General features: G+C 44.1%; 1 protein-coding gene across 2 annotated transcripts in view; it reads left to right on the top strand.

Moving 5' to 3' along the window:
* ANKAR (ankyrin and armadillo repeat containing) overlaps positions 1-26,058 on the top strand; it is a gene marked incomplete at both ends in the record, with an annotated part of 65,484 nt that overhangs the window by 5,812 nt on the left and 33,614 nt on the right. Inside the window, 9 exons of one of the 2 annotated variants that reach the window (XM_080798584.1) lie at positions 625-788; positions 1,422-1,525; positions 6,321-6,501; positions 8,430-8,649; positions 10,041-10,076; positions 16,429-16,630; positions 18,899-19,107; positions 22,442-22,546; positions 25,635-25,876. In XM_080798584.1, the coding sequence (XP_080654710.1) occupies positions 625-788; positions 1,422-1,525; positions 6,321-6,501; positions 8,430-8,649; positions 10,041-10,076; positions 16,429-16,630; positions 18,899-19,107; positions 22,442-22,546; positions 25,635-25,876 (1,463 nt within the window). The remainder of the gene's footprint in view (positions 1-624; positions 789-1,421; positions 1,526-6,320; positions 6,502-8,429; positions 8,650-10,040; positions 10,077-16,428; positions 16,631-18,898; positions 19,108-22,441; positions 22,547-25,634; positions 25,877-26,058) is intronic. The other variant, XM_080798585.1, reaches the window with a different exon arrangement.

Genomic DNA, 26,058 nt, shown 5'->3' with positions numbered 1-26,058 from the left:
CCTATTTCTTTTTCATGTCTCTTTTTACCTGAGCCTGCTAGGGTTAAGTTTGTTTGTTGTTGTTTTTTTCACTTAGCCCAAGATTCTCTGAGGCATAGTTTCAAATCTTTTCTGACAATTAGAGGTAATATATAAGTCTTGAACTCACATGTAGAAATCATTAAGTAGAATAATGTTTTGGCTGTTCTCTTGAAATGTCTTTACAATGAAACTATAGAAAATGCCCAAAATGTATGATACAAATATATTTTCATGTTTTAAATATATACTAAGGCAGTGATTTTAGAGACTAAAATTGCCAAGATATTCATTTAATGTGGATTTTTTTCCACTTTGTTTACGTAAATTAGAATCTAGATCTTTGGGACGCCTGGGTGGCTCAGTGAGTTAAGCCTCTGCCTTCGGCTCAGGTCACGATCCCAGAGTCCTGGGATCGAGTCCAGCATTGGGCTCCTTGCTCGGCAGGGAGTCTCCTTCTCTCTCTGCCTCTGCCTGCTTGTTCTCTCTCTCTCTGACAAATAAATAAATAAATAAAATCTTTTAAAAATAATCTAGATCTTCAAAATATGATTGCATATATGCTGTTTTCACTTTTTAAATTAAAGTTTGTTTTCATTTTTGGAGATGACAAGGTCAAGACAGAGCGAGAATTGCCTCCGTTTATTTATGGACGAGATTTTAAATGTCAGCATTTTCACTACAAAGAGGATCAATATTTTCATGTTCATGGAGGAGTTGAATTTGATATCAGCACACCTTCAATTGAGAATGCTTTGGAAGATTTTAAGGTTTAAATTATTATTGTTTCTGAAATGATTTGTCATTTCACAACTCCTTTATCTTATTCTCCATCAACAAAGAGTCTCTGTTGGTACCAGCACTAGGCCAGTCTCCAAGTGATTATCTGCCTAACTCACGAATCTTTTCATATATCATGTAACAGACATGAATTTAAGTGCAAACTATATCCGAGGTATGTTAGGTGTCAGAGATGACACGATAAATAAGCGAGGTACACCTATCCTTACAGAATTTGTAGGCCTCTAATGGACCATATGTGCCCTAAAATAATCAGAGTATAGTAGAAATCCTCAACATTCACTACATATTCTTCCATTTTCCTCAAAGGTTAGTATTAGAAAAGAGATCCTCTAGAGTTTGGGAACAATAATTGAATCTAGAGTTTCATATAAACATAGCATTTGAATTATCGTTGCTTTTCTACCTTCTTTACAGTATCTTTTGTATTTTTTTCCTCACTCCTGAAGTAGGAATTGGATACATGCAGTTATCATTAAGGTCTAGTGGGATATTATATTAAAAAAATTAACATTTACAAGTATAAAATTTTATCTAAAAGAAACTATAATTGTTTAGACTTGTTTAAAGATGTATTTTTAGTAACAGAACTCATATTTTAGAACAATTTAGAAAAAATACAGGATTGTGCTGCCAGTGCATTTGTGGAAGATTCGGGATACAAGGAACATTACTCAATACCAGTCATGGAACTTAATGGAAAAAGGTACGGAACTTTTGGTAATCATTCAGAGTAGCCACAACTCGTTGAAAGGTAGAAGAAAACAAGGAAAGTGTCAAAATGCCAAGGCTAACTTAATACCTCAGCACAGAGATGCTAGAACAATAACTCCACGAATGAAATCCAGACTCAACAAAATATTAAATAGTGTATTTATTACGTCATGCTCTTTGGTAGGTTCTGTATAACAGCCCTTGGCGATGGTGACTGGTTCTTAAAACCATCACTGTGTTCACATGGGGGTGGAGGTGGGGACCAAATCCTGCGGGCACGTGGAAGGGCAGTGGACTCAGCACAGAGAATAGGATTTAGGGTTTTTTTTTAATTTTTATTATTTTTTTTATTTTTTAAGATTTTATTTATTTATTTGACAGACAGAGACCCCAAGTAGGCAGAGGCAGGTAGAGAGAGAGGAGGAAGCAGACTCCCTGCTGAGCAGAGAGCCCGATGCGGGGCTTGATCCGAGGACCCTGGGATCATGACCTGAGCCGAAGGCAGAGGCTAAACCCACTGAGCCACCCAGGCGCCCCGAGAATAGGATTTAAACTCCTCTTCCTGTGCTGGGTCTTGTTATGCCTGTCATCTTTTTTTTTTTTCTTTAAGATCTTATTTATTTATTTGACAGACAGAGACCCCAAGTAGGCAGAGGCAGGTAGAGAGAGAGGAGGAAGCAGACTCCCTGCTGTGCAGAGAGCCCGAGGCGGGGCTCGATTCCAGGACCCCGGGATCATGACCTGAGCTGAAGGCAGAGGCTTTAACCCACTGAGCCACCCAGGCGCCCCGAGAATAGGATTTAAACTCCTCTTCCTGTGCTGGGTCTTGTTATGCCTGTCATCTTTTTTTTTTTTTTTTTTAAGATTTTATTTATTTATTTGACAGAGAGAGACACAGTGAGAGAGGGAACACACACAGGGAGAGTAGGAGAGGGAGAAGCAGACTCCCCACTGAGCAGGGAGCCTGATGCGGGGCTCAGTCCCAGGACCTCAGGGCCATGACCCGAGCCAAAGACAGACGCCTAATGACTGAGCCACCCAGGTGCGCCAATGCCTGTCATCTTTTGAAGCTGGGTGTTTCTCTAAGTTTTGCTGGGGTCTTTTACATATTATGTTCTTGGATTTTCATATCTTGGACGCTGAAGTTTGGAAATACGGAAGGTAGAGCTGGGGCATTGTCATTAGGAGGTAGATACTTGAGATTTAAAAGCCTATAGGAGAGGTTTTTTCATCTTGATTTTTAAGGCATGGAAGTGATTTAGAGAGCGGGACCAAGTCTAGAACCCCGGAGAACAGCCGCTTGTAAATGAGGTGGAGAGAAGCAGGGGGGAGAGCAAAGGGGACTGGCGAGGAAAGATGCAGGGAGGAGGAGGACCAAGAAAGCATGGTGGCGTGGAAGCCAGATGGGGAGAATTTTCAAAATATGGGAATAGCTGAAAGCCTCAAATTCAAGAAAAGGCCAAGTCAACTTAAGATTAAAGAGAGCACTGAACTTAGCAGTGACTTGGTAAGGAAACGAGTTCTGGTTAGAGGCTGGGTGTAGTGGGCCGAGGGGTGAAGTCGGGGAGAGTTCATGGGATGTGAAGAAGTAAAGACAAAGATTATAAGTTTCGGTCAGGATGCACGGCAGTGAGGAAAGTACCAGAAACAAGGCAGAAGGAGAAGCAGGATAAACAATGAGAGGTGGATCGTCCCATTAATTCCACCTGAATGTGCACATGGTACTAAAGACGAAGTCAAAACCCCTGGGACTGGTGACCTCCGTGATTCTGGAGGGAAGCAAGTAATAGAGCTCACGCCTCCAGAATCGACAGCGAATGTGCATCTCCCTGGAGGAGGAACGCTCTCGCTCAGGGACCCAGTGCCTGCTGATAGGCTCCACGTACAACCCTCGCGAAGCTGCACAGTATCCCGGAAGCCCCTCTGAGTAACACTTGATTCTCCCAGTGTAGCGTCTGGCTGGACGCTAAGATCCTGGGAGCGCAGGGAGTCGGGGGAGGTGAAAGCTGCGCTGTGGGTGAGGGAGCATGGTTGGCATCGGCACACTGACTGCCGCTGAACCGGAGGGGACCGGTCCCGCTACCGCAGCGGGATGCCGTGGTGCAATGAGCTCTAGTTTCTGACTAACGCAAGCATCTGGTCACCGGGGCTGGTGACCCGCAGCTGGCTGGATTTGAATTTGCAGACTTTCAAAACCAGCGGGAGCTTCTTTCTCAGACCCAGGCGAGTGGAGGAATAGTATTTTCCTGGTACCCGTACCCGTCACTAGAGAACCTTCAGTTTCAGAATCGCCTCCCCCACATAGTTTTTCCTGGGGGTCCCAGATGCTCATTCAGCTCTCGGGTACTATGCGATGCCCTCATTCCTGTCTGAGCTCTCCGTAATGCCCCGCTGCTGGGACCCCGACACTCCGCGGGCCCCATGAAGGCAACTCAGCACTAATGCCATTGCGTGAGTGGCGCCGTTGCTCCTGGCTGCGGGTCCGTGTCCCCTCTGGGGCGGCTGCTCCCCATGCATGCTAAAAAGTGGCATCAACTGTGCGATGCGTTGAGGCCCATCTAATGAAGTAAGGAGAATTTCTCCCCTAATTTTCTTGGTTTCAAGGAAGTGCTGCCTTGAACCCCTAATAATTTGGTGCAAAAACATCTTTTTTGTCATTTTGCTTACAGTCGTTCTTCTCTGTGATGTAGGGATCATTCTGTGTTGGTGCTGGACCAGAGAATAATTTGAATGAATGTTTGAAAACATGCCATCTTATCTCCCCTCTTTGCTTTTAAGGGCTTTGTTATTGGACTGAACTCACGTAGTTTGATATTCTCTTTCCTCGGAGCGGTTTATCTCCTAGGACACCCCAGGTCCCTTAAGAAAATAGGATCAGTTGCACTGGCCTTCCAGGCATGCCTGGAAACATGTAAGTCCTAGACTGTTTCGGTTCAGGTTGGGTTCTCCAGCCATACCATTATCAAAACGTAGGGACCACAGTCAGATACTCAGGATTTGGCCACCCATAAAAGTACAAGAACTCATGAATTATTAAGGTGACGATGACCAGAGCAAAAAGATTAGTTTATACCAGTACTAAAACATCCTATTTTATCGGTTTGGAGAGCATACCAGCGTAGTGACACTGTTGTGGCTATTAGGAAGCAGGTCAGAGATCAACTTAACATGGCAGTGGTATATCGGGGAAATGTGTGCTGTGGCGGCCCTCAGAAGCTGGGTGCCAGTTTCCAGGGAAGAGTATGAATGGAGTCATTGTAAAGGGGAGGCTCCCTTCTTGCCATGACCGCACAGAAAGTTTTGAGTAGGAACAGTGGTATGTCCCTCTGCAGTACCTGGACGAGGGCTCCCTTGTGGCGCTGGCCCTGTGGGCTTTCTATGCTTCCAAGATCATCTTTTTTGGGGCCAGTGCAGGCTGTGGCTCCCCCCTTGGGTGGGGAGCGTGGGCCATGAAATTCTGTGGTAGAGGCCGTCTCAGGGTATAGCCACCTTCACCACCTCTTTCTTCTCCAGGTTCTAGGGTAGGATAGGCCCCTGCTGATTCTCGATGCTTGATTTGTATTGGATAAGTAAATTGAATTTCTAGAAGAAATCAACCCACATTCCCCCGGTGTTTGTTAAATTTGTAAGTCTGTTGCATTGCCTCAGCAGTGATTGGAGAGTACAGCACTGAGTACTGGGGCCCCAGGGGTGATCAGCAACTCCTCACCCCATAACAGTTTACCACAGCTAGAGCCAGCTCTGGAGAATCATAGAAAGAAGAGGTTGTAGGCACTGGGACTCGATGGTGTGGCACTGGGCCACTCAGAGACCAAAGGATATCTTCAGTGTGATCACCTATGACTACATCTGTGGAAGCAATCGTGTGGGACTTGGCTGTATCTCTTTGTGGTGTCTACTCTTAGCAGCGTACATGACACCGAAGGAAGGTGAGCTCTTTTCTTCTAGAAATTTCGTTCAGTCATCCACTGTCAATCCAGCACCCAGGTGTGATTCCTATAGCCCCTTAAGGCTCTAGAAGCTATCGCTACTGTGATGTGAAAGTCTTCAGATCCGGGTCAGATTCAGAGCACCTGTCCCCGATTCTGGAGGCTGGAGTCTCGGGAGTCAGGCGAGTCCTCCGTCAGGGAGGCCGCGCCTCCGCAGGTCGGGGCCCGCGGGGAAGGTGACAAGTCCCACCACCTGGACTGGCACTGCATTGGCAAGACGTGCGTGAAGACAGCCTTTACTTTGTATTTGTGGTCTAGTGTCCTCGTCGGAGGAGAGGATGGTAGGTGGGAAGAATGACAACCTCAAATAAATGTGACTAGGTCCTCAAATATGCCTCCAAGCCTGCAGAAGTCCGCTGTGTTCAGAAAGCGGGGCTGGAAGTGAAGGTCAAAGAAGAGAGGATATTAGCCTCCAGCTAGTTCATAACATAGTATTTCGCTAAGACCTTCATTTTCAATCAAGTACAATTTAAACTACTGTTTTAGGGGCGCCTGAGTGGCTCAGTGGGTTTAGCCTCTGTCTTCAGCTCAGGTCATGATCTCAGGGTCCTAGGATCGAGCCCCACATCGGGCTCTCTGCTCAGCAGGGAGCCTGCTTCCCCCCTCTCTCTGCCTGCCTCTCTGCCTACTTGTGATCTCTCTGTGTCAAATAAATAAATAAAATCTTAAAAAAATAAAAAATAAAATAAACTACAGTTTTATATATTATAGAAAAAATATGGTTTAGTCAGCATAGAAAAAAGTAGCAAATTACTTCAAAGTCAGAAAGATTTATCTTTCTTCTTTATGTTTTTATAGCTACTATGTGATCTGTTTTGAACTTGAAGCTTTCTATCATCAACTATATAAGACAAAATGGTGGGGAGCCATAAATGAAGTCGTGAACAGTCTGAAACCAAAAAGGCTTCCACTAACAGATGCTCAATTACATGAACAATTTAAGAAAAAATTTGGTTTCAAAAAAGCTATGAAATGCAAGGTATTTCAGTAATCATCACATAATTTAGTGAGGATAACATGTTATAGATAAGTGTATGTCTCAAATTTCTATCTTAGGGATAAATATTCAGTTAAATAAAGTTTTCAATATGAAATAAAAACTCCACATTTCAGCAGCTTAGAAGCTATATCATTTTGGATGATAAATCTCTGGTAGGGTTACAAAGTAATCTGTTAATGAACCGCATCGTGGCCGATCTTCATAACGGCTCGTGCGCACTGACTGCTGCTTTCGTGGGCCAGGCACTTCCTAAATCCTTTTAACAAACTTTCTCAAGGTACTAGGACTCTTGTTATCATTCCTGTTTTACATGTGAGAAATTTGACATGCAGTGAGTTAAGGATCTTTCCCAAATCACACAGCCACTAAATGGCAGAGTCAGGCTTCAGTCCTGGGACCCAAACTTGAGGAACAAACATGTCATCCTGAATCAGATTTCTGTGCCTGTTTCAACCGGCCTTGAAGTACGGCCTCTGGAACTAGAAGTGGTGAGCTCACCCACCTTAATGGATACACTGGCCTTTATTTACCACGTATTTGTCTCAACGTTCATAAATTTAAAATTTTAATGAGCTCTTTTTAAAAAATTTTTATTTATTTTTTAAATTTCTTTTCAGTGTTCCAGAATTCATTGTTTATGCACCACACCCAGTGCTCCATGCAATCCGTGCCCTCCATAATACCCACCACCAGGCTCACCCAACCCTCCACCCCCCACCCCTCCCAAACCCTCAGTTTGTTTCTCAGAGTCCACAGTCTCTCGTGGTTCACCTCCCCCTCCAGTTTCCCCCAACTCCCTTCTCCTCTCCATCTCCCCATGTCCTCTGTGTTATTCCTTATGCTCCACAAGTAAGCAAAACCATATGATAATTGACTACCTCTGCTTGACTTCTTTCACTCAGCATAATCTCCTCCAGTCCCATCCATGTTGATACAAAAGTTGGGTATTCATCCTTTCTGATGGAGGTGTAATACTCCATAGTGTATATGGACCACATCTTCCTTATCCATCCATCCGTTGAAGGGCATCTTGGTTCTTTCCACAGTTTGGCGACCGTGGCCATTGCTGCTATGAACATTGGGGTACAGATGCCCTTCTTTTCACTACATCTGTATCTTTGGGGTAAATACCCAGTAGTGCAATTGCAGGGTCATAGGGAAGCTCTATTTTTAATTTCTTAAAGAATCTCCACACTGTTCTCCAAAGTGGCTGCACCAGCTTGCATTCCCACCAACAGTGTGAGAGGGTTCCCCTTTCTCAACATCCTCTCCAACACACGTTGTTTCCTGTCTTGTTAATTTTGGCCATTCTAACTGGAGTAACGTGGTATCTCAATGTGGTTTTGATTTGAATCTTAATTTTAAAATATTAAGTAGTCAATATGTCTCAAAGAAGAGTGTCCTGTTTTTACATCTCTATTTTGAGACCTAGAGTAAAGAAGACAAATTGTATTTCTGTAGCTATATGTTTCTAATTTCTAGGTTTCTAAATTAGATTGTTATTAAATCAAAAAAGGAACCCAGTGATCTCCATTTGTTTAAGTATTTCAGAAAGAATGTCTATCCCGTTTTAGTTGTCTTCAAAGAAAGTTCTACAACTTCTCCCTAAAAAGTAGTGGAGGAAAAAAAAACTTCCCCAAAATATTTTTTGAATTTCTCAGTGTTTCTTTATAGTTCTAATAATTTTAATCATCGTCCAGTGAGACACTTTCCACATGGATCTTGTGAAAATTCTACCCTAACTGGGTACCAATCCTGTGATAGTATTAATATATATTTACTATGTTATATATTAACATTGTATTTATTGTAAGTATGTTAATATGTTTATTGTTCTTTTTTTTTCCTTAAGCTGAACTTGAGGTATATTTTGAAAAAATTTACTCTGACCCTCTTTATAATTTTAGAGCATCCCATTTGGTATGAAGTCTGCTGTAGAAAGAGGATTGTCTGCTGTTTTCCATACATTTAGCCGGAAAACCTCAAGTTTGACCATGAATGTTTCAGACGAAGCAGGTTATGCCATTTTCCACCACGCTGCCCTGCACAACAGAGCGGCTATCGTATGTCAGCTGCACAATGCAAACTTCAACGTCAACCAGAGACGCTTTATTATGTTTAGCCAAGGTACCATGAAGTTTTTACATTTGAAACTGGTTTTCTTTTACTTACTACCCCGATTCAGAATTAAGAATGCATGTTGACGTTGGCTCAAGATTAAAATTTGGCAGTGAGACCCAGAGCGAAGCTGAGGTTTTGTTTTCCTTATTTCAGAAGGGGTCCTTTTCGTTTTCTAAAACTATCCCTTATTGCTGTCCTGTATAGTATCATTTATTGGTTTATTGTGTCTCCCTCACTTGACCGTAAGCTCCTCACAGGCAGTGATTTGGTTGACTTCATTTGCCATGTTATTCGAGTGCCCAGAAGAAAGGCTCGAATAATGGAGGTTGGGTGAGTGTGTGGTTGGACGGATGCAGGGTAGCACCTGGTAAGCACTGGGATGATTAATATACAGTGATGTGCTGTAGCAATTTAGAAAAGGTAGATAAATGGAGAGCCCACCAGGACATCCATTTCTTATCCTCGAGTTCTCAACCAGGGAATAGTTCCTTCATGATACATAAAAAATTATAATTAATAACAAAAAATTCATCCATAATAATAACTTTTTAGATTAATGGGCCCTTTAAGGATAACTTAGTTTTGACTTTAAAAAGCCATTTTTCCTGAGTATTAGATATGCATACCTATATATGTATTCGTTGGAATAAATTTAACCAGTATAAAAATGATAATGTTGAAAATGAAAGCAGAAGTTCTCCATAACTGAAGAGGGCATTAGAGATAAAACATCAGGAACAATATTGGCAATATTGGCAGTAACAAGCGATGATTATCTATTTTAACCAGCTATCTTAAAAAGTTTTGTTGAATTTTCACACACCAAAACATAATGTTCTGCTTTAATCCTGCTGACTACTAATTAATTCTGTAATTTAAATGTTTTGAAATTAGGATACTTCTATAGATTAAAATAGGGCAGAAATTCAGTTAAATTTAAATGCAGTGAGTACTCTGTTCTTTAAAGATGTGTTATATTTTAAGCCTTTTTTGGTGTGAAAAAAATATTTTGTAAATTGAAGTCTCTCTTTCGTGTTGTGACTACTTGAATTTCCAGTTGCTAAGAATTGGATAGATTTTTGAAGTATGGAAAATGTGTACCTCTCCCTGCAATGTCTGCGTATTATGACTTTAGCACACAGAACTGCCCCAAGTGTCAGTTTTGACCAGACACTTGAGAGGCAGCACCCCAGGTCTGCTCTGCCATGATGTCGGGGGCGGCCACCAGGCCCAGATGGCTTGACCAAAGCTTGAACTCGGTCCTGTTGGACGTAATCCTCCCTTTGGTGTCCAAACGCGACCATTTTGTTCTTATTCGTATGAGTTTATTTTGACTAATTTAGGCAACTGCTGCATATTAATAATCATACTTCTGTGTGTATTCCCCTTGAAAACAGAGTCATCAAAACTGGACACGAAAAAAGAAAGAAATGGTAAGACATAAATGAAATATTTGGTGTGTTTGGAAAAGTTATTGCATATATTAAAACTCTCCTCATAGAATATAATCTCCAAAATGTTCTGTCACGTGAGCATGTCACATGATGATGTTTTGTCTCTGTCTTGAAGTGTGCACTGTATTTTCTAGCCGTGGCCATTTATTCACATTCCTCTTAAGTCTTGGGGATTCTTTCTTTTTTCTTTTTTTTCCCCAGTGTGGAATTTGTAGTTACCTCCCCTTATTTGTATAAAATCAGACCCCAAAGTCATTTTTATGCCTTTAAATGCATGACTAACTGCGTAAATCAATGACTACAGCTACTGTTACTTAGCTATGCCGCCATCCAGTGACGTTCACAATCTGCGAGGGCTGAGGAACGAGCCACTCCTGACTGAGATGAGAGATGTGACCTCGGGATTGAACATGGAGAATCAGAAAGTTTTATAGCCGTGTCTTCTGTATCTGTAGCTACAAGACTGTGCCCTCGTACCCTGCGTAGAGTCATTCAGGGAGGGTCCGTTGTTTCAGGCTCTCGTCGTCTGTGATGGACCGGTGACAGCCACCTGCAGCTTGGCTTGTCGCCAGAACACGGGGGACCGGACGGGAAAGGGCTGCGTCGTGGCGTGATTTAGCCGTTCTTCCAGCTCAGGAGTTTAACATCTGTTTTTAATTCCAGTATAACTCACGTGCAGTTTACGTTAGCGTGTTTGTGTGACACGTGATTCAGCGATCTGTCCAGCACTCGGTGCGCAGTCCCCTGGGCCTGCTTCACCCTCCCCTGCCCACCTCCCCTCTGGTAACCACCAGTTTGTTCTGAATGTTTGAGTCTGTTTTTTGTCTCTTTTTTATTTGTTTGTTTGTTTTGCTTCTTAAATTCCACATGTGAGTGCAGTGTTTGTGTTTCTCTGGTCTACTTATGTCACTTAGCATTACATCTGGATCCTTCCACGCTGTAGCAAATGTTAAGATGTCATTCCTTCTCGTGGCTGAGTAATATTCCAGTATACACACACACACGACACATTTTTTACCCGGTCACCTGTTGACAGACACTTGGCCTGCTTCCATATTTTGGCTATTTTAAGTAATGCTGCAATGAACATAGAGGTTCACGTATCCTTTTGAATTATTGTTTTTTAGTTCTTTGGGCAAATACCCAGTAGGGTGATAACTGTATCATATGGTAATTCTGTTTTTAATTTTTTGAGGATTGTTTCCATACTGTTTTCCCCAGTGGCTGCACCAGTCTGCATTCCCACCCACAGTCCATGAGGGCTCCTTTTCCTCCACCTCCTCACCAGCACTCCTTGTTTCTAGTGTTTTTTATTGTAGCCGTTCCGACAGGTGTGAGGTGGTCTCTCATTGTAGTTTTGACTTGCATGTCCCTGATGATGAGTGACACTGAGCATCTTTCCATGTGTCTGTTGGCCACCTGGATGTCTTCTTTAGAGAAATGTCTATTCACGTCTTTGCCCATTTTTAACTTGGATTGTTTGTTGCCTGAGTGTAGAGTTTCATAAGTTCTTTACATATTTTGGATACAACCCCTTATCAGATGTATCACTTGCAAATATCTTCAGTAGGGCTGCCTTTTAGTTTTATTGGTTGTTCCCTGTGTTCACTGTGTTCCCTGTTGTTCACTGTGCAGAAGCTCGCTATTTTGATGTAGTCCCCATAGTTTATGGTTGCTTTTGTTTCTTTTGCCTCAGGAGACATATCTAGAAACCTGCTGTTACGGTTGATGTCAGAGAAATTACTGCCCGTTCTCTCTTCTCTGATGTTTATGGTTTCAGGTCTCGCATTTATGTCCTTAATCCATTTTGAGTTGATTTTGGTGTGTGGTGTAAGAGAACGGTCCGGTTTCATTCTTCTGCATGTGGCTGTCCAGTCTTCCCAACACCATTTGTTCAAGAGACTGTCACATTGCATCTTCTTGCCAAGGAGAGTTTACTTTTATTTTTTTAAAGATTTTATTTATTTATTTGACAGAGAGAGAGACAGCGAGAAAGGGAACACAAGCAGCGGGGAGTGGGAGAGGAAGAAGCAGGCTTTCCACCGAGCAGGGAGCCGGATGTGGGGCTCGAGCCCAGGACCCTGGGGTCATGACCTGAGCCGAAGGCAGAGGCTTAACAGCTGAGCCACCCAGGCGCCCCAGAGAGTTTATTTTTAAAGAAACCATTTCCAAACACCTGAGTCTAGTAGGGGAAGGCAGTAGTTAATCAAACCAGCCATCTTCTGCCAGTGGAGGAAAGCAGCTAACCTGAGACGACCTTAGCCACAGTAAGCGCGCGGACCTCATTCTCCTCCCTCCTCCAGTCTCCCGTCAGCAGTCCCCATTGGCAGACACTGACAGAAAGCCAGAAGGACAGGGATTGCAAATTGTGCAGCGTGGGTGGTAAGGGGAGGGGGGACGGGGAGGGGGCTGCAAGGAGCTTCTCTGACCCACCCATACTGTAGGCATTTGCAGTTGAGTAACGATAGTGTGCTTCCTGCATTTTTGCTTTCTTTGTTCATTTCCTAAGTATCATTTATCCCTAACTTATATGATATTGTCCCTCTAATGTGTCTCCCTCACTTCAATAAGCTCCGTAAGGGCAAGGATTTGGTTCACTTTGCCATGATATTCCGGTGCCCTGAAGAAAGCCTGGCACAAGTAAGTGATTACGAAATAGTTGTTAAGTGAACGCACGAACGGATGGGTGCGAGGCGGCGTCTGATGATCACCGGCAGGTTCATAGAGTCCCGTGATGTAGATATTCAGAAAAAAGGCGTGAATCTGCCTTTCCGGTCCCAGGAGAGCATCTATTCCCCAGGCCAGGATTCCCAACCAGGGAACAGTTTCTTCAGATACATCAGCCCCTCCGGAACTTCCCTAATTCTGGCGCGTCGCAGGTCCGTGTTTTCTGTTGACCTTGTGGGCTGGATAGTGCCTTGCTGTGCGGGGCTTTCCTGTGCATATAGGATGTTTAGTATGAATGACTGAACTCTTCCTCTGAAACTAATAATGTGCTGTTAATTAATTGAATTCAAATTTGAAAATGTTAGGGAAAAAAGAATGTTTAGTATTACTCCTGACTTCTAACCACTAAATGCCAGTAGCCATCCCCACCCTAGTGGTGACAAACGAAAATGTCGTCAGACATTCAGATGTTGCGGGGAGAACACTTTACCCCAGGATACCGGGATAAACCTTCAAGTACAGAGGAATCATCCAGGGACCTTGTTGAAATGCAGATTCTGATTCGGAGGGCCTGGGTGGGCGCCAAGATTCAGCATTTCTAGGAAGCACACTTTAGTGAAAGGGGGTGGAGAATGGTACTTCTGCCCTCAGGTTGGGCTGGAAAAAATCTTTTTTTTTTTTTCTTTCTTTGGAGGAAGGTGGAAAAGAGGGAGAGGGCGGGTGGGGAGGCTTGTGTGGTTTTTTTAAAAAAAACCTCTTCAGGTCATTGTGGTATGTTTCCGCTGCTGAGAGCAGCTAACAGCCTTTTGCTGACTGAAATGAGCAACCATGTTCTCTAGTCCCATGATTAGGTCTCAGTCTTGGGGAGCCTGTGCTCCTGGACCGTGAACTTTACCTGCCAGTCCCCGCCCCCACCTTAGGCGCGTCAGGGTGGCTGGGGAGGGGCTACGGTTGGGTATTTTCCTTCCCCCAGGCAGGTTAGGCTCCCACAAAACCCAGCAGGTTTGGCTCTGAAAACATCGTTTCTGAGGGCAAGCCTTGTGAAGAGAAATGCGACGGTCTGGCGTATCTCCCAATGGTCCCTTTTCCCCTGATCGTCTCTTCCCCACTCCGCCACCCCAAGCACGAGGGGATCTTTCTCTGATACCCACCGTGAGGACTTGGTCAAACTCCTGGAGTTAAAACTCACTGAAGCATGGGGACCCCCTGAGACAGGGTCGCCCTTTTTAACTCCCCAACTTACCACGACGAGTCTCCCCAGGTTGTCAATTACAGTTCAGATTTTCCGTCTGTTACCGAAACCCGGTTCAGCCGCCCCCTGCTCAAAAAGCCAATGCCCCGGAAAGGAGCTTTGACGGAAAGGAATATACGAGCTTTATTCAGGAGGCTGGCCACCTGGACAGAAGGCAGACTCTTGTCCAAAGGCCAGCTCCGAGGTTTTTGCTTGGCCCAAGAAGGATTTTGAGGGACTTTCAGGCCGCAATTTCTTTAATTACAGGCGGACTCCGTGGTGTCAGTTTTAGACGTTATCATAGTGCAAGGCAGTTGTGCAAAGGGGTCTGGTTCCTTAGTGCCAAGGGGTTGTGCCAGAGGGTCCGGTCTCTGTTTTGTGTTGTGTAAAAGGCTTCTGGTCTTTCTGGGAAAGAACACGTGATCCACAGGTAGACAAAGAAAGGCTAATGGATCACAGGACGAGGGGTGTTGCTAAAACTTAAAGACTGCTAGGATGGTTGGAGGGGCCGAGGCGGCTGTAGCGCTCCAGCCCGGGCGCGGTGGAGGTTTGCTTTCAGCGCGTTGTGCTTGTCCGTATCAGCCTGTCTATATCCCATCTCTGGGGCCGGCGTCAGTGCCGAGATCTCACTCTCCCGTCCTATCTGGGAAGAGTTTGCTGGTCTCTGAGTTTGTTTAGTTTCCTACTCGCTTGGGACGGAGTGGTGGCGGCAGTGCCTCCGCGCCTGGCCGGACTGGAAGACGAAGCCGTGATTTTAGATGGATAAGTCAGGTCAGACATCACCGAGGATCGAAGGCCACGACATAAACTTCGACGAGTAAGGCCGACCGGAGGCCGCTGGAAGTGTCTGACGTGGGACAAAACCAGTGCTTCCCTGAGGAGTGACCACTGGGAGTGAGAAGCGGGAGTCAGCGGGACCCGGTCAGGAAAGCGCTGTTTGGGAGAAGGAAGCTGTCAGGCGGCAGGACTAGCCCAAATCATCGAAATCAGGGAGCCTCGGAATGGAGGCGGCGCTGTCGCTCAGCGCGCTGCGGCCACGGGCGCCGGGAGCACCTTCCTGGGCCAGCGGGGCCGTGGGGCTGCTCGCCCTGCGTCCGAGGAGCCGCGACAAGGCCCAGCTGAAGGTTGTGCGCGTCCTGGCTGTTTTGGCGGGAGGGGGCAGCTCGCAGTTCAGGGTGATCTGGAGCCAGTGGATCCTTTTCCTCTACCGTGACCGGGGGGCCTGGAGAAGCCCCCGAAAAGAAGATCAGAGTCCTATTTTGAAATAAAGGAGTGGTGAAGGGCGAGATGGACGTGGGTGGGGTGTAGGCGCGTGGGGGGGGGGGGGAGGCGGTGGCGGTGAACATGGTTGTAGAGAGACTTAGCCTTGCTGACGGACCGGTCGTGGAGATGAGATGAGAAGGAGACACTAAGGAGTCTTCCAGAACAGGCTGGACGGTGGTAACCTCCACTGATTTAGGCAGCAGTGAAAGGATCAGGTGTGGAGGGAAAAATAATTCGACTCAGAACATGTTAAGTTTGAGGTGGAGACACCCAGTGAGATGTTGGAGATAAAGATGTAGAGCCTGGTGGGAAAAAAACACACCAGGTCTAGGGACACAATCCTAGGAATCATCAACTTTTAGGTGGTAAATGATGTCACTGCAAAGCTAAAAAGGCCCAAGATGGAGCCTGAAGGCTCACGGACGCGTCGGAACGATGGGAACGTCCGGAAGGAGGCGGCGGAGGAGTAGCTGGAGGGAGAGAAACGGGGGTCAAGATGTCACAGAAGCCAACGAGAAAAAAGCTGTTTCAGAGAGGAAGAACCTTACTGTTGAGAAGCAAGAGAAGAACTGGAAACCACCCACTGGACTTTGTGACGTAGAGGGCTTTCGCGAGCCTGCTTTTCCTTCCATTTCGAAGGATCTTACTTCCTACTACAAAGCAGTTAAATGAAATGAAAAATAATTTAAACAAGAAACAACTTATTCGGTCCCAAGACTATTGTATACATTGACTTAATTTTTCAAATATTTAATACTTTCAATGTTATTTATTCTTAATTTATAAAGAAGGATTGATTTTTAACAGTCAGATATTCTGAGTGAAATATAGAATTGCCTAAATTAATCCTTTTAGTGCTTCTCTTGGGGCTTTTATATCACAGTACTAAGTTCTGTGGGTGGCTATCAAAAAGACTTCTTTCAGTTAATTAATTAAATTATTTATTTTTAAAGATTCTATTTATTTATTTGAGAGGGAGAGAGAGAGCACAAGGGCAGGGAGAGGGAGAAGCAGACTCCCTGCTGAGCAAGGAGCCTGATGCTGAGATCATGACCCGAGTTGAAGCCAGAAGCTTAACCGGCTGAGCCACCCAAGGGCCCCCAAAAGACATATTTTTTTGGATAGACATGTTAGAAATTGATCACTTAAGTAACTGTCCATCCATTTTAGGTCCAACACCTCTACACCTGGCAGCGCAGGCTTGCTCATTGGAGACAACCATCTGTCTACTCTGTTTCAAAGCTGATTACACACTTTCTGAGAAAAGAGGCTGGATGCCCATTCACTTTGCTGCTTTCTATGACAATATTGGCATCCTCATTGCCCTTTATAGGAAGGATCCTAGTTTGCTGGAAGCAGAGGCAACAGCTGAGTAAGTTATTAAGCATTTGTAAAAATATAAATTTCTGCTTTTTTGATTTGCCCCAAACACGAACAGTAAAGGAATGGTTGGTATCATTGATGTGAAAGGTGTAAGGCTTACTCTGTTCTGGTCACTATCTTCTTCGTCTACCACTTACCTTTAGAATGTATAAAGGCAGAACTTCCACTAGCCTACCCCATGCTATCTCAGTGGTGTGGCTCTACAGACTAGTTTATCAAGTTCACTACTTAGCACTCTGGAAGAAGCCCGAGACTGGGGAGGAGAAATGTGCTCTACCTTGGAGCCTAACCAACCAGGGGGCAGCTCAGTGCTCTAGACCGGTGTGGAGAGGCCTCAGGTAACAGGAGGAGCATCTAGTGGTATTCGGAAAAGAAAGACATTAGAAAGAAAATAACTTTAGGGGCACCTGGCTGGCTCAGTTTTGCAGAACGTGCGGCTCTGGATCTCGGGTGTAAGTTCGAGCTCCAGGTCGGGTGTAGAGATTCCTCAAAAATAAAATCTTCTAAAAACAAGGGGTTTTTTAAAAAAGAAGAAAGTAACTTTGAAATGGGGAAACATCCCAAACACAGTTTCACAGGTTAGCTTCTATTTCACAATTTCTATTCCACAATTCTATTTCGTAATTTAGCAGAGGACCAACCTGTAGGATGGAGGTATAGCTTCTCCTGAAGGTACATTCTTGGTAGGAATCAAAAGACAGGCTCTCGTTTTGAATCTGAACATGGTTTAGGCATAGTTTCATTTAGATATTTCTGGGTCTTCATATAAGCTGACCATTATTATTCAGTGAAGAAATTAATTCTCCCTCTAGGTTGGGCAGAGATGTGTATAGAGAAAGTTTTCAGGACACCAGGGTCTCTTGCTGATAGATTCTCTAACTAATAGATTCTGGAAAGAGCCGTGGAAGGTAGAGACCCCAGTCGGCTCTGATTCTGTCATATTGTGACAATGTGTCTTTGAGCAGAAGAGGGTTTGGGGATAAAGACTGGTGGATTGCAAAAAAACAGTTGCATATCAGAGGTAGAAGTAAGAAGCCATCTATGAACATAAGGAAAAGGAAAGGATTCATAGAGAGGACAATTCCTGAGGTTGGGATCTCTGCGGAGCTGATGGAGAGCGCGCCGGCGCGGGGGTGTGACTGCGGAGCACACAGGAAGGCAGGACGAAGAACGCGAGGTCCGCGCACAGGCGGTCATTACTATGACCTTCAAGTCAAGTTGGTGAGGCAGTTCATGAGCTAATATCCTGGAAGAGGACCCTGCAGGGCAGGGGGAAGGGCAATATGGAACTGAAAAGAGAAATATAATTTATTTGATAGTGTATTTCTTCATACGAGGAAAATCAACAGAAGTAGTCTTTATTCCTACTACCGAGTAGGATAAAGAAAGCAAGAGAACAGTCTTGTTAGGACAAAAGGGAGAAAGTGAAGAGATACATGTGTGCTCCTAAAAGACAAGAGTTTCCCCAAGGCCCAGGAAAAAGGGAAGGGGGGGGTCTGGGGCTAGCTGGACAGAGGTGAAAGTTCGAAGACAGAAAGCAAGATAAGGGGGGCCTCACGAAGAGAGGAAAGCCAGGGTATAAGGCATGTGACACGGTGACAAGAGAATGAGAGGGGAACGCGTGTCAAGACCGAGCGCCCTGTTCACCCCGACACCAACACTGTGAGCTGAGTGTTGTTCCCCTCATTGCCGACAGATGAAAATGGAACCCAGTTCGCTTCAGATCACATTGTAGTCAGCGGATCTGATAGTTCAGATACGGCTCAAGCTGCGGTGACAAACGTTTGCCAAAACATTGTCGTTCAGACAAGGTGACCACGTACGTTGCTTCTTCCCATGTGGTTTCCGTGTCCTCATACAAGACGGACTCCTGCTTTCATTGTTATGCCTGTGTTTCAGCCATGGAGGGAAAAAGAAATGAAGAGCGGTAGCACATCCTTTTCTCCTTAGGGAGTTGCCCCTGTAACTTCTACGTCACACTGGCCCAACGTGGGCATGTGTCACAGCTCTCCGCAAAGGAAGCTGGGAACTGTAACCTCAGGCTGGGTAGCCTTGTGCCCAACCAAAAGATCTTCACTATCTAAAAAGGAGATCGTGGGATTTTGAGAAACTCTGTTGGTTTCTGCCACTAGAAGGAAGCTGGGGTTTGAGAACCGGACAAAATGTGTCGGAGCATTACCTGAGCCTCAGTTTCCTTGCTTGTAGAATGTGCTGATAATACTTGCGCTTACTTACTGTGATATGTCCTGATTTTTAGGAATCAGTGTACTCCCCTGCTACTTGCTGCCACCTCGGGAGCACTGGACACTATTCAGTACCTATTTTCTCTTGGTGCTAACTGGAGAAAAACAGACATCAAAGGAAATAATATAATTCATTTATCGGTGCTAACTTTTCACACAGAGGTTCTCAAACATATAATTGAGTTAAATATTCCTGAACTCCCAGTTTGGAAAACTCTGGTAGGTGAGTATACAACACATAATCGCTTTATAAATAAATGTTTTGATTATTACTCAGCTTAGTCATTGATGCTTACTCTGAAATAGAGCAAATAAAATAATATGTGCATCATATTTTAAACAGTTAAAAATCATAAAATAAACATTTTTTAGTTACAACCAGAAGTAAAAATAATACTGAGCTTTATTTTGTGTGTGCAAAAGTAGTTTTATTTCCAAAATCAAAGAGTAATAACCCAGACCGTGTCTTATACAATTATATTGATTTTTATTTTCCAACGTTCTCCAAAGTCCATCTATCTTGTTCTCCATCAAAAAAGTAAATTAAAAAACAACCACCACCACCAAACAAGGAAAGAAGAAGGAAACTAAAGTTCAAGTGAAAAAGATTCCCTCCAGTTTATTCCTTCTTAATGTAAAAGACAGATTTAGCAACATTTTTCCTCATATATTGATAAATGTTGTGTGAAAATTTTTGCTGGAGATTTTTTTCCAAATCTGGGTTCAGTCTAGCCAGAAATATTATAAAGGTAGGGGCTACTAGGGCAATTGAATGCACGTGTCTAATCTGACTGTCTCCCGAGACCCCGCTAAGTCACACGAGCTCACAGGAAAACGTCGCCATCAGCAGGAGACACATACTCAGGAGGCGGCGGGGAAGGATGCCGCAGCCGCAAAATATTGGGAGCAGCGAGACGAGGACTCAGCAGGCTGGAGAAGTCATTCCCAACTACCGTGGGGAAGCTGAGGGCTCCCCAGCCTTCCACCGTGAATCTCCAGGGGCTCTAGGACCCACAGTGCCCGTCGGAAATGTCCTCTGCTGAGGCTAGGCAGAGAAGACCTAGAGATACCAAGGTGGGGACTCTTGACAAATAGGAAATAGGAGTCTGACCCAAGAGAAAAGCAAAGGGGATTTCAAAGATGACAGCAAAGGCAGGTCCCAGAATGGACACTGTTCCCAGGCCGAAGGGAAACTGCGGGAGGCATTCCCAAAAGGTACAAAGAGCCCCGAGGAGATGAAATCAAATAAGGAAATTATTACCTCCAGGAAAGACAAAAGTAAGAAAGGAGCCCAAACTGTAGTACATTACAATGCTTACCTGTGAATAATACCTGTACAGGCGTGATAATGTAAGTCTGGACTATTAATTTAACTGAATACTATAAACATGGGGAAGGGGAGACAGGAAATGGCCTTGCAGCGTTGAAAGAGCTTCTCATTCACCATAACATGAAGTCAACCGAGGATGTCTCAGATGGATATGGCGCCGGGACACCTGGGTGGCTCAGTGGGTTAAAGCCTCTGCCTTCGGCTCAGGTCATGATCCCAGGGTCCTGGGATCGAGTCCTGCATCGGGCTCTCTGCTCAGTGGGGAGCCTGCTTCCCCCTCTGCCTGCCGCTCCCCCCGCTTATTCTCTCTCTCTCTCACACACACAAAGAAAGAAATAAAATCTTCTTAAAAAATTAAAATAAAGTAAAATTGATACAGGGAAAATAAATGTAAGTATTTAGAAATATGGAGATATGTAAGTCACAGAAGGCATAGAGGAGGAGTCCAAAGTGGTTAAATCTGGAGAGATTAACTCAGAAAAATGGAGAGGGTGAGTCAGGGAACTACTATATTTTGTTATAGGCCTTTCAGTAATACTGAACTCTGAGGGGTGCCTGGGTGGCTCAGTGGGTTAAGGCCTCTGCCTTCGGCTCCGGTCATGGTCTCAGGTCCTGGGATCGAGCCCCGCATCAGGTTCTCTGCTCCGTGGAAAGCCTGCTTCCTCCTCTCCCTCTGCCTGCCTCCCTGCCTACTTGTGATCTCTGTCTGTCAAATTAAAAAACAAAACAAAACTGAACCTTGAATCATGAGCATGTGTTACTTTACTAAAATAAAACTAAAGCATGAATGAAGCCAATTGGGGAGTGTAAACTGACGGCTTTTCCCAACAACTGATTGTAGGATGGGATAAGATATATTTAAGGTTTTCAACTCCATTCCACTGACTCAAGAAGTCTGAATAATTAGTTTCCAAAGGACTCAAGACCTGATTTTGGAATTTACTAGGTACTGGGAACACGTTCCAATTGCATCCGTCGCGAGATGCCGGAGAGTTTCCGGTGCTTATTTGCACGCGTGTGTGTCATTATATCCCAGGCTTCTTGGCGGGAGCTCAGAAGACCGTCCTGTTACTTTCAAGAGAATAACTCATTTGAAATACCTCAGTAGTTGGAAGAACCAGCCCCTGACAGGAAGAGCCTAATGGCACAGAAAATGCCTGAGAGCAACTCCTTCCTGCAGCCATTGTTGGGAAGAGCTGACGATGACCCGAACACAACAACGACCAGAGAGCGTGCGGCCACGGGCCATCGCTCCTTTGAGCCCTGGAGTAGCTCTCTTTGCTCGCGCAGGGCACTTCCACGACGGGGAAAGGAAGCCTTAGCCACGGTTTATTGGCCGTCTCCAGGGTGAGCTCCTGCAGAGCAGCTGAATGTTAAGAGATCCAAAATTTGAGTGATCTAGCGAAGGTAGGATTAGGCCCAGATTTGCTATTAATGGGGCTGGGTAAAGAGAGACCAGGAAAGGATACTTCTATGAGGTTTTTTTTCTTGTACCGTAGATATTGTTTAGAAGCATATATATTTATTTGCATTATCTCCTGTCTGGAGTATAAGTTATTTAAGATTTTTTGAAATGTCTTCTTCACCCTCAGGAGATGTATAAAACTTCATAGATGATCTAATGGGTATTAAATTTTTATTGACAATAACGTGGTTTACTTTGCCATCCTTGAAACTGACACTCAAAATTTTTTCTAAAGATTCATTTGTTTTAGAGAAAGAGGGCGCCTGCAAGTGGGAGGAGGGACAGAGGGAGAGAATCCCAAGCAGACCCCCCATCGAGCATGGAGCAATGCAGGACTCAGTGTCACAACCCCTGAGATCATGACCTGAGCCGAAACCAAGAGGCAGGCACTTAAGGGACTGAGCCACCCAGGTGCCCCACACTGAAATTGTTCAGCAACTGATGTCAGGCAAGAGAAATGTGCACTGATTTCCCAGTGTATCTGAACCTCATGACCCGTCCATCTAAGTCATTCAGACCAAAGATAAAAAATTTCAGAATTTTTGGGGTTAACACTACAGATTATAAAACCTTAAAGACGGTGGGCATTTGCAGTCTGTCCAGCACCTCATCGAGGGCCATGCACAGAGGGAATTTAATGAACAGCATTTGGTGGCGACAGGGGTGATCTCAACACACAGCTTCACGTGGCCTGTACAAAGCAGACCAGTCATTCCTTCTTGTAAAATTATAACGTGTGTTTTCCTGTTGATCGCTCGCCAGAAATGTTGCAGTGTGAAAGCTATAAACGACGGATGATGGCTGTGATGTCTTTGGAAGTAATTTGCTTAGCAAATGATGGATACTGGAAATACATTTTGGATGCAGGTGATGTAAAGTCTCTCAACTGTCTTTTGCTTACGCTCTTTTATGCGGGGCTATAATTATGTTCAGTCACTTTAAAATCAATTTCTTAAAGTTTTTATTTCTTTATCTGAGAGGCAGAGAGCAAGAGAGTGAGTGAGAGAACAGAGCAAGGAGAGCTGCAGAGGGAAAGAGAAAGCAGCCCTCCCCCCACCGCCCCTCCCTCCACCCAGGGAAGCCCAGTGCAGGGCTCAAGTCCAGGGGTCCTGACCTGAGCTGAAGACAGATGCTTAACTGACTGAGCCACCCAGGTGCCCCTTAAAATCTATTTTTAATTGTAGAGGAAACTTTTTACTTGATTTTAAGTTTCCATTTTTCTTTTTTCTAAGATCACTTCCTTTACCCGACAAATATATATAGATATAAATATTTTTATATATTAATTTATAAATATTATATATCTCTATATTTTTAAAATTTGAATGTAGTTGACACACAATGTTATATTAGTTTCAGATGTACAACATAGTGATTCAACAACTCTATACGTATATTATGCTATGCTCCTCATAAGCATAGCCACCATCTGTCCCCATGCAATTTTTTTCCCATTTTTATTTAAATTCTGGTTAGTTAACATACAGTGCAGTATTGGTTTCAGGAGTAGAGTTCAGTGATTCATCACTTACATACAACACGCGCTGCTCATCATAGCAAGCGCCCTCCTTAATACCCATCCCCCATCTAGCCCATCCCCCACCCGCCTCCTGCCATCAACCCTCCGTTTGTTCTTTATCATTGAGTCTCTTATGACTTATTTCCCTCTGTCCTTTTTTTTCTTTTCCCCTTCCTGTGTGTTCATCTGTTTTCTTTCTTCAATTCCACACAGGAGTGAAATCATATGGTATTTGTCTTTCTCAGACTGACTTATCTCACTCAGCGTAATACACTCTAGCGCCATCCATGTCATCGCAAATGGCGAGACTTCATTCTTTTGACGGCTGAGCAACATGCTCGCTGCACAACCCCCCCCCCCAACATCTTCATCCATTCATCAGTCATGGGACATTTGGGCTCTTTCCATTATTTGGCTATTGTCGACAGTGCTGCTATAAACATCTTTGTATATTCACTGATTGGTATTTAACAGGCATGTACCCCTTTGAATCTGTGTTTTCGTATCCTCTGGATAAATAACTAGTAGTGCAATTGCGGGACCACAGGGTAGTTCCATTTGTAACTTTTTGAGACAACCCCACACTGTTTTCCAGAGTCGCTGCCCCAGTTTGCATTCCCACCAACAGTACCAGAGGATTCCCCTTTCTCCGCATCCTTGCCAACACCCGTTGTTGCTTGTGTTGTTAATTTTAGTCATTCTGACAGGTGTGAGGTGGGATCTCATTGTGGTTTGCATTTCCGGGATGATGAGTGATGTGGAGCATCTTTTCTTGTGTCTGTTGGCCATCTGGATACCTTCTTTGGAAAAATGTCGATTCTTGTCTTCTCCATGCAACACTATTACAGTACCATTGACTATATTCCCTATACTGTACCTTTCATTCCTATGGTTTATTCATTCCACATGGAAGCTTGTATCTCTCATTCCCTTTTACCTATTTTTTTACCCACTCTCCCCACCTCCCTCCGCTCTGGCAACCATCAGTTTGTTCTTTGTAGTTAGAGGTCTGATTCTGCTTTTTGTTTGTTTCTTCATTTATTTTGTTTTGGTTTTTGTTTTTAGATTTCACATGTAAGTGACATCATATAGAATTTGTCTTTCTCTGACAACTTTATATTTTATTTTTACATGAAAATTGCACATGATCAAAAAACTTTCTAAATTCCACTTCTCTAAAAATTTATAAACTCAAAAATGTTATTAAATGACTTACTGTTCTACCTTTTATATGTACTTTCACTTAGAAATTATCCCTATTCTGTATTTACACAATTTATTTTTAAAATTAAAAATAGCGGGTTTTTTGTGATGAGCAGTGTGTATTGTGTGGAGGGTTGAATCACTCACTGCCTTGTATGCCTGAAACTAATACTCCACTGTGTGTTAACTCACTGGAATTCAAATTAAAAACTTAAAAAAATAGCTGTTCTTGTGTCTGCCCTGGGTTTGTAAGTAGATCTGCATTTAGAACTTAGGCTAATTTCTCGCCCTCTCTAACCCTAATTTTCTCGTTAATCAAATGATTCCTACCTCATTGGGTTGTTTTGAGAATACAACTTTCTGAAATGATGGTTTGTTCTATTTGCACTGTCCAGTATAGTATCCACAGCTCTGATGTGGATATTGGACACATATGAAATGCTCCATAAATACTTGTTGAATGAATAAACGAATAAATAAAAAATACAGGTAGTACCCAAAAACTAACCTTTAGTGTTCCTAAAAACATGTACACAAAGCTCTGTGTCCGAAAAGGGAACCATAGATAAGTTGTGACGGAGGTTTCATTTCAGGTGGATAAATAAATAAAAGCTTAATTATACCCGTTATATTTTCCAGCATTTCTATTATGCTCTAGAGGGTGTTCTGTGATATCTTTCATACTGAACTGATACATAAGCATCAGGTGAAGCCAGATTTTTTATTTTTCACCATATCCGGTGATCTCCATCCTTGAACCAATAGTTATTCATGAAGCTAAAGTTTTTTTTTTTACTAAATTCAACACTTGTTTTCAGTTGCTTGCAAAAAAAATGGGTAAAATGTAACAAAATGTTCAAACAATTGCACAAATACTGTCACAAAAATTAGATGAAGTATCAAAACTGAACTGTGTCATACCGTAGCTCAAAGAATTTATTCACCCATCATGTTCAGCCGGAAGTCCACGGTTCCAAGGCTTTGAGTTGCCTCTATGCAATGGAGGCTTGTGTGCTCTGTGAATATCCGACGTGTGCGCGAGGAGGGTTGCCTGAACCGTAGAGAAGACAGAAAAGTACATTCATATGGTTTCAAATAATTTCATAAAGATTTCATAGAATGATTTGCTAATTGTGTAAATGGCAATGACCATAACCATCATTTAAATCTTATCATCGGTTAATTATAAATGTTTAAAAATAATTCATTTTTTCCTTGATTTCTTCATTATAGGTACCATTCCTGCCTTAATCAATCTATTGAAAGGCTCCAAAATAAACTTACAGTGCAAGACAGTCGGCTTGTTGAGTAACATCTCGACGCACGCCAGCATCGTGCGCGCCGTCGTGGAGGCCGGCGGCATCCCGGCCCTGGTCCACCTGCTGGCGTCGGACGAGCCCGAGCTGCACTCCCGCTGCGCGCTCATCTTGTTCGACGCCGCTCGACTCGAAGACAAGGACGTTATTGCCAGATACGTAAGTTTCCTCGTAGAATCTCGCTTTGCCGGACGAGCCCCTTCTGTGGAGGCCGGACAGGTGCGCCCCGCGTCGCCGTGCCCGGCGGACTCCCGGGGACGGGCTCGGGGCCGGAGGACGGCGGCGGAGACCGGACCTGCCCCGGCCCGCGTGGGGCAGCAGCGGCGGCGGCCGTGCGCTCT

The sequence above is a fragment of the Martes martes genome, assembly GCF_963455335.1.
Source record: "Martes martes genome assembly, chromosome: 3".
In the NCBI taxonomy this organism is placed as follows: domain Eukaryota; kingdom Metazoa; phylum Chordata; class Mammalia; order Carnivora; family Mustelidae; genus Martes; species Martes martes.
Note: the sequence above shows the minus strand (reverse complement) of the source record. Positions and strands in the feature narration are given on the sequence as shown.